We start from the raw sequence: 8,809 nt of genomic DNA, 5'->3' as shown, positions 1-8,809 counted from the left end.
GAATTTGAAGATTTAAAGAAACCTTGCATTCTTCCTCCCTTATAAAGGTAGAACACACAAAGCTATGTAGGTCGAAACGGATCAAGATTAGCCAAACCCTTTGGTGATGAAACTCAATTGTAGGTTGTTCCATCAAAAGATCAAAACTAATAGTTATACTGTTATAGTAACCATAAAATGATGTTCCTAAGAAAGACCAGCATCAAGTAACTTTATTCAGATCAATTGATACTAAATTAAACTACATATGTAAGCACTAGTTGAACATAGAGGCGATGAGGCAACCTTAGACAAGAACAAGTCTTCGTTATCTAAAAATTTTTTGTACCAAAATGGAAACCGCAGTACAAGATCCTCTTAATGTTAGAAAAAAAGGGAAAAAAAAAGGTTAATAAGTTATAAGATTAGAAGAAAATTTGATACACTAAGAGGATGATACTCAATAGTTATCAGAATAAGAGAAAGCTCTTTCTTAAGCCTTCCAATTAATTAATAGAACATAAACAAACCTTTCAGACTCAAAACTCGGTATCATTGTGCTCTTTTTTTGTCTTCAGATCTGGGTTCAGATGCTTGAACAGGATTTCTTGTATGTTTAGATACAATGCTTCCCTGGTTTGCCACTACAACTAGTTATTTAGCAATACATAACAAAATGATGAACGATTAGAACGACATAAACTCGGCGAATAATGCAATTAACCACCCTGAAACATTGGTTCATGTGCAATTTACAGCTTCTATTAAGGGGTAATTTTGTCAATGATGTAAATGAATAATTTTGGAAAAAGAAAATGTTAACATAAGTCTTTGGCACTGCTTGATTACTGCATATACAAACCAAAGTTCAGGAGGGTTAATTGCACTTTTCTTGTTCTAGGAAGAGAAACATTATCCCATAAAGTTTAAATAGATCATAAGCTAAAAAAGCAATGAGCAAATTTTGAGTTGGTATAAACAAATTCTATGAGAAGGAATGCTAATAAATTACTAAAGCATGAAAATGATTTACAAATAGAACAATTAGACGTCGTTTTATGCATGTAACCATTTAACTCGGCTTATTGAGACAACAGTTAGTTGTTTTATAAAAAGGGATGTGATCAACCTTTGGAGCTCTTATCTTTTTGGCAGTAGAAATTAGAAAGTACTCCTGATGAGAAATCAAAAACATGCACCTATGTTGGAGGATTACCTGCCGGAGTAGATATTCGATCACCAGGCACAATGGCATGGCTAGAACTTCCAGTAATGGGCAACCTCCCGTGAAGATCATGTGGGATACCCGTGTCGTTCTCTCCGCTGTGCAAGTTACTATCATTTGCCAGCTTTACAGAAGATTTTGGTGAGAATGCTGTTGACCATGATCCGCCATTTGACCCGGCTAAAGACATTATAACATCTGCCTGCATATATTAGATGAAAACATGAAATCATGTACCCTCATTCTGCATGCATAGAATTTCAGATCCTAAATAATGACATAAATTAAGACTTTTCTATAGTATGCACCTTGAAATTTTCCAAGAACATCATAGCTGCTCATTATTTAATATTTAAACACAGCAATAGATTAAAACATTGGAAGGGACTATACTCTATAGCATCAAGTGATCAATTACGCTGACCAAACCTAATAAGATAAGGCTTAGAATCATTATTGTTTTGTTGTTGTGTTGTACTTTTTTTTTTTTTGTTTACCCAAACGGTATCCCCCAACCCGACAGGTTAAGGACTAATCCATCGCGGATATGAGCTCCATTTAAGGATCTGCCGCTGGCCAATGAGTTGCTGTATGCACAAGGCGGGGTTCGAACTCCCGAAACTTGCTTAAGCGGACGAGTGAGCTGACCACTCGACCAACCCAAGTTGATACCGTGTACACAAGATTAATAATAAGGTTAAAAAGTTTAACATATCCTCACTATATTTTGATTAAAGCAAACAATTAATATCCTAAATATAGATACCAACTAAAACAAAGACGATGAATTTCGTGATGCTCATATTAATGTGATAACCAATTTGTCATTTCCATGTCCAGAAAGCCTTTTCCAAAGCAAAGCATGCCCTTTAAGAGCCTCTCATTGTCCGCATCAGCGACCTACTAATTTTGATTTTGTAGCAATGTACCTATTTAAGTGGTTTTACAGAAGCTTATTATCATTTTAATCCATTGACACCAATGGTTACACGCAATTTTAAGGTATATTTAGGATATACAACTATATGAATACTAATCATTCTGGTCATAATCAATACTTGAAAACTTTCCAAATAGATATCCAAAAGCACATTTAAAAATAAATAATCACAAAGCACACGTACTTGCTCAATACAACTAACCAAGTAACCAATATTAAGAGATTACCAAAAGAGAAATTTGCTGAAAACCAGCATAACAGCATTGAATGCCAACAGATTTTGAAACTCAAGGCAGTAAATGGGATCCCAAGACGCATTGTAACATCTTGCTGCTAACTTATAATTTCAGGAAAGAGATCATACAACATGGCCCAACATTTGCACCAAGAAGTAAAATTAACCAAGAAACAAGGTAACATTGGATCTTCTTTAAATTGATGCTATTGAAAGAAAATTTAATGTTTCATCTACAAATCAGAATTTAAGCGCAAGCCTAGCACAATTTATACCCCAAAGGCCAACCTTGTAAAAGTTTGATACAACTAGCTATAGCAATAAATTCCAAGTCTTAGCTTTTACTGGAAATATGTTTTGGAAAGTCAAAAAAATAAAAATAAAAATGAGTTCTAAAATTTCCATATCTCAGCCATAGAAAAAATTTGGAAAAGTTCAAGACAAAAACCCTGAAGAAAATAAAAAGCAGACAAAAGGGGAACAATAACCAACTTGATCACTATCACAACAAAAGCCACCATTACAGTTTCCCACTACCACTGGGTAGGGTTGACAGCATAATTAAATGATGCCATGGTGTTCTATTGTGAATCACACACCCTTAGGCAAACCACTAAATCTAAATCCTTCTCAAGAGTTTCACCTATTACTTTTCTTGGTATCTTTATTGAACTACCATTCATTTGATGTACTTGGCTTATTCATGCCTCCAAATATTTGCTTCACATGTGATTATACCACTAAAAGCAAGATTCTTTTCCACAATAGGTGGTGCTATACCAAATCATATATTAACAAAAAACCAGAAACAAGCTATTTCCCCAAAATATAAGGTTGACTAAGGGTGGGTTTGGTAAACCTTATGCTTTTCAAAAGTTGCTTATCTTTCTTGGCTTTCCAAAGATAGCTTTTCAAAAATTGCAACAGTTATGTTTGGTAAAAAAAAATAAAAGTGGCTTTCAATAAACTTTTAAGTTACAAAAATAGTGTTCGGTGAAATTACTTTTAATTTTTTGAATTCAATAGTTATAGTCATAAGCGTAATAAAGTACATCTAGCTATTTATTAACATATAAAATTATATTAGACTTTTTTTTTTTAAAAGCATAAGCTAGCATTGGAAAAAATCTTTATATGTACTTTCAAAAGCATCTCTAGCCTTTAAAAACTAAAACACAATCACATTGTATTATTTTATTCAACAAACACAAAGTGAGTGCTTATGCTTCTGAAAAGACAAGCACCTCTCCAATCAGCTTTACCAAAACCACCCTAAATGGATTAATAATAAGTACTTTCCTATTACAAGTAACTTCTTTAATTTCCCAGTCATCCTGTATTCTGTCATAACTACTGTTGTATGTACTTCAAACACTATTGTGACAACTAACACCAAAAAATCATTAATTATTTTCTATTATAAAGAGCCAATCAACAGAATATATATTCTGGAATACTAAAAGAAAAGTGCACAAGTTCTCATCAGTAATTGAAAATACACCAATAGTGGTTTCCACCCAAGCACCATAACATAGCAATTGCATTATTGGTTGCTACAAATCCTTTTACATTGCAATTAAAAAGTAAAACAACTTCAGATTGATATGGTACTTATGTAAATCAACACAGCTCATTATTTTGCACTAGGTACCATAAAGAACTATGACACAAGGTTAAATCAGGCCTTCTCCAAGTCCCATTGATGAAAGAACATATGGTGTTTCATCAACAGCTAAACATACAAGAATTAAGTGCTTTCATCTACTGCTCAGAGTCTGCCGAAGTCAAGCATAATTTATACAATAATCTTCAAACCTATCCAGTTCTTAGCTTTAATTTAACATTAGAAAATTATTTTGGAAAGCCAAAAAGTAATAGGAAGTCCATAAACTCCCAAAAGAAGCAAACATGTTGGAAAGTACAAGACAAAAGTACGAGGGGAAAGAAAAGACAGAAAGGGGAATAAGACTGATCTTAAACACTACTCCCAACCAACAACAACAACCAATCCTTAACCCATTAGCTAGGCTTGATTACAAGGATCAATCGATACTATCGTGCCCTATTGTGAACCACGGCTATAGACAAAACACTTAAAGCAACTCCGATCTTTTTCACACTAAGTGCTACCCCAAATTACTTCCCAGTAAACAATTGACAAGATTTTTCCTACTAGAACTACATGGGATAGGTAAAATAGATAAAACAGCGTTTTTCATGTTTTATTGTAAGCCATTTCTAAAGACAAACCATTTCAATCTAAATTCTTATAATCAATTTGTCAATAACACCAAAAGCACTCTTCCATTTTGTCCATAAAGCCTAAATCCTATTGTTTACATCTATTTTTCCATCATTTTTGTATTATAAGTGCTATACCAACTTTAAACACAGGTATTCTTATATAAAGAGCAGCATATACATTCTGGAATACCAGAAAAAGGTTAGGATAACTGTTCAAGTAGAAAATACTGAATAGTGATTTTCCATCTGGGTGCCAAAACTTAAGCAGAGTTGAATCAATGATTGCCACAGAGCTTTTTTCAGCTGCAATTATAGGTTCAACAGAGGCACAAGATGGTGCAATGACAAAGTAAAGCAAGCTCTAGCAACTACATTAGAGTGGTATGGTTTCTATGGAAATCAATCCAGTATATCAATACATGTTTCTCAACAATAATTGGAACAGAAGCATAGTTATCATATAGGAGTTAAATTTTGCTTGAAAAATTGCCAGTCAGCCTAATTAATTAGAGGCCTTATTTCACTGAAAGTAAACATGTAATAAACAGATACGGCAAGCTACCAATAAGACAGACCGACCTTGTGAGGGTGGACATCATCGAAAACATGAGCCTGACCCCCATAAAATATAGTCATCTGGCGGCTGGAAGATTTTTGGCCATGTTGACTGCAACCAATACCAAAATGAACCAAAATCAAGTAGCTTCTCCATTTTGTGAGAGGGACCAAAAGTAGAAAGAACCAAGGTGGAAAGATTTACCTTGGAAGTGCCGATGATTCGGGGTCCACTACATTACTTACAGTCTTTGTCCTGCTTCCACCAAGAAACCCTGCAGATGATGATTTCTCAATGCCCAAAGCAGTTGGGTTTATGGAACTTAAAATGCCAGGGCCCTTAATTCCTGTTCTAGATCCTTCATCAGCAGCTGACTGAGAAATAAATGAAGGACCGGCATTGGCATCCCTCATTTTGTTTGAGGCTATTTGGTGTACAAACGGCGTCAGTTGACCTCCACGCGGGGGATGCTGCATGGAAGGGCCAACATTCATGAGTAAAGATCGTTCCCATTTATTGGCATCAAGCTTGGAATTTGTAGGAGGCTGAAATAGAGAAGCAGACATTGGCTTCAGCGACTGCATACCGAGCAACACTTCGTCATCATTTGGCCTTCTAAGCTTCTCTCCTCCGGCAGCACTACGAAGGACCTGTTTCAAAATAGAACTTTTAGATATCAATGAGTATAGGAGACAAATCAAGAGCACCTTTTTCTTATTCAGTAATTGTAGACACAGGATAGGAAAAAAGAATTATTCGGCATTTCAATCAAACCTTCATCAAATGAGAGTTTTGAAAGGAATCAGGGACCATTTGGAAGGCATCTCTGGAGGAACCCATAAAAGTAGAATCAGAATTGCTTCTCTTGTTTCCCACTAATCTGTTGCTTATCTCGGTGCCAGAAAAATCACTTCGTGGACCATAGTATGGAACCCCTTCAAGATGATTCCCTACCTGTTTTTCTATCAAATTGATGAGGGGAAATACATTACATTTATAGAAACAAGAACCATTAAAAGATTTCTTTAAGTAAGCAAGCACATCTACTCAATAGTAATGCCTTATAGTTTTCACTATAATTGACAAGACAGAAGTCACAACCATAGTTTCACTCTAATTGCTATTCAAAATGATTGATTAAATTCAGCACTCCAAGTTGTAAAACGAAAAAGGTGGCCACTCATTAAGATTATTAGCAAAAACCCAATGAAAAATAACAAATGCAGAAAAATGAAAAAGAGAATCAAGCCCAAAACAATCGTGTAAAGCAATTGGAACAACTCCAACGCAGAATAAACGCTGCCATTAATTAAATTTACATTACCCAAAATTAAAAAAAAAAATTAAAAAGCTACTACTATGTTAAGCTAAATACTCTAGACTGAAAGCTAATGAAGGAAATAACTATTTAAGGAAAATAAATAAATAGAACAAAAATTCCAAAGACACACCAAAATTATGTTATTAAACCATAAGAATCAACCTACCCTAACACTGAGAGAGAGAGAGAGAGAGAGAGAACAACAACAGTGGATGAGAATTGATGCATAGAAACAGATCACAAGTAACAAAACAATGCTCTTCAAAAGAGTTTTTTTTTTTTTTTTCATTTTCAAAAAATAATTACATAATGCGCTTATGATGAAAAGAAGTTTTTCTTAAATTATTTATTTAAAAATATTCACTGAAAAGTTTGAACTAAGTATGGAAAAAAGTGGAGTTACCAAGTTAGAAAGAACAAAAAGATTGCATTTTAAGGTTAAACGCAAATGGCGGGTTGGAAGGGGGTACTACTACTACTACTACTAACTCGGTAACTCGGTGAGTGAGTGACTCACCGGAAGCGATGTCGGAGGCGGCGGAGGAGGAGAAGGGGCCGCGTGCAGCGGCGGAGGAAGAGGAAGGTGAGAGGTCAGTAGAGAGGCGTATATCGTTGTTGGGCTTCATGCCGAGAAAGTCATGGAGAACATGGTGTTGTTGTTTTTGGGTGCTGCTACCACCGCCATTGTTGTTGTTGTGATGATGGTGGTGTTGCTGTGGCTGTGGCTGTGGCTGTGCCATTTCTCTCTCATCAACTCCATTTTCTCATCACCATCATCATCATTCAGAGAAAGAGAGAGAACAAGGAGAACAAAGACAAACAGGTTAAAAGAGAGAGAGAGAGAGAGAGAGAGAGAATAAGTGTTTATAGTGTGTGTGACAGAAAATGTGAGCCAGGATTAAAAAAAATCTAAAAAGACAAATTAAAAAAAAATTAACTATTTTGTGTTCTAAACACTATTTTAAAAATATAATAATAATTTTTATAAATATTCAATATTTTTTGAAAGTATTTTTGTTATTTTCTTTACTTTGATCATTTTCTCTACATTAAAAAATTATTGAAATTTATTTTAAAAATAATGATAATACTACATAAGAGTAAACTACTATTTCTACCCACAAAATTTGAAGATGTTGACATATTTATCTATCGAAGACAAAAATTACCATTTGTACCCATAAAAAATTATTTTTGCAAGCAAAATTATCCAAACCCTAAAAAATTAAATAAAATTTCTAAACTACCCTAATTTCCAGTCTCCACCACTAGTACCATCGTCTTCCCCCTCTTCCTTTTCACCCCTTTCTAAACCAAAATCTATTTCAGAGAGCCAGCCTCCCCATTTTCTCTTCTCTCTCTATTACATGCTATTGTTCTCTCTGGTGGCGTCGTCGGAACCCACAATCAGACCTTCCTATTTGAATTAGCAAGGTCCGGCACCAACACCCAACCGAGAAGCAAATCAACAATATCAGGAAAATGAGGTTGAAAGCACCTCAAGAACTTTAATGATATCAAAGTGATAACCCCAACAAGCCTATGCAACAAGCTCAATGAAGTTCTCTCATCCTCAAGCAGCACCTGACAAGCTTTGAGAATTGGCAAAGCATATCTCTTAGCTCCACGCCTCCATCAATATCCCCAACATTAAGAAACTCACGCAAACCTTTCAATGCCAATTCCTTCGTCCCATCAACGGCGTTGACATTGCTTAACAAGGGCAACGCCCAACCTATGAAACGGTCAACCAAACCACCAAGTATAACATGATTCAGTCTCCCGTTTAATGTCACAGAAACCAAACAGATCACTGCACATAGTGTACCGTACACTACAACAGTCGCTTGCCTAACCTCATACAACCTAAAGCAAAGAACGACAAAAGATAAAATTTTTATCAAAAAATTGGGGAAATTTTTAAAAACTGAAAATTGGAGAGTGGGGATTAAGGTTTAACTTGTCGGAGAGGAGTTGGGAGAGACCTTGGGAGAGGAAGTGAGCGGAGTGAGTAACGAGGAGAAAGTTGTAAAGGTAGAGGATGGCGCTGTGGAGGGAAGCGATGGCGGCGAGGCGAGGGGAAGGGTCTGGGAGCGCGACCGATGAGACGGAGGTGGTGGACGAGGAGGGAGTGGGAGTATTGTCGTCGAAGGGGAGGGTGACAGAGAGAAGGGCGGCGAGCTAGTTGTGGTGGTGGTAGTTGGGGATGAGAGTGGTGGTAAAGAAGAGTTTGGGTGGTGGTGGAATTTGAGATTAGAAAAGTGGTGGTGAAGATAAGGGTAATTTAGTGATTTTAGGTAATTTTTTAG

General features: G+C 35.8%; 1 protein-coding gene across 3 annotated transcripts; it reads right to left on the bottom strand.

Annotated features, from left to right (window-relative positions):
• Positions 1-286: 286 nt before the first annotated feature.
• On the bottom strand, positions 287-7,381 carry TIFY8 (TIFY domain protein 8). Of its 3 annotated transcripts, none has more exons than XM_016315227.3 (6): positions 7,018-7,381; positions 5,954-6,141; positions 5,384-5,829; positions 5,203-5,290; positions 1,196-1,406; positions 287-612 (listed from the first exon to the last, which is right to left on the bottom strand). In XM_016315227.3, the coding sequence occupies exons 1-6, from the start codon at positions 7,238-7,240 to the stop codon at positions 596-598; spliced, it is 1,173 nt and encodes a 390-aa protein (XP_016170713.1). In that variant the 5' UTR covers positions 7,241-7,381; the 3' UTR covers positions 287-595. The 3 variants fall into 3 exon arrangements, with proteins under 3 accessions (XP_016170713.1, XP_016170711.1, XP_016170712.1); XM_016315225.3 differs by having other exon boundaries at positions 287-629; positions 7,018-7,353; XM_016315226.3 differs by having other exon boundaries at positions 287-623; positions 7,018-7,348.
• Between the last annotated feature and the right edge of the window lie 1,428 nt (positions 7,382-8,809).

The sequence above is a fragment of the Arachis ipaensis genome, chromosome B8 (assembly GCF_059453495.1).
Source record: "Arachis ipaensis isolate K30076 ecotype BB chromosome B8, ASM5945349v1, whole genome shotgun sequence".
Lineage (NCBI taxonomy): Eukaryota > Viridiplantae > Streptophyta > Magnoliopsida > Fabales > Fabaceae > Arachis > Arachis ipaensis.
This window is presented reverse-complemented; position numbering and strand designations above follow the sequence as displayed.

What these genes read in the sequence shown, in the direction of transcription:
- TIFY8 (XM_016315225.3), bottom strand. Translation starts at nt 7,240, where the DNA reads ATGGCACAGCCACAGCCACAGCCACAGCAACACCACCATCATCACAAC. An exon ending in ATGATGTCCACCCTCACAAG is followed by an intron (nt 1,407 to 5,202) that starts GTCGGTCTGTCT and finishes TAATATATGCAG; the next exon opens with GCAGATGTTATAATGTCTTT. An exon ending in TCGAATATCTACTCCGGCAG is followed by an intron (nt 630 to 1,195) that starts GTAATCCTCCAA and finishes CTAAATAACTAG; the next exon opens with TTGTAGTGGCAAACCAGGGA.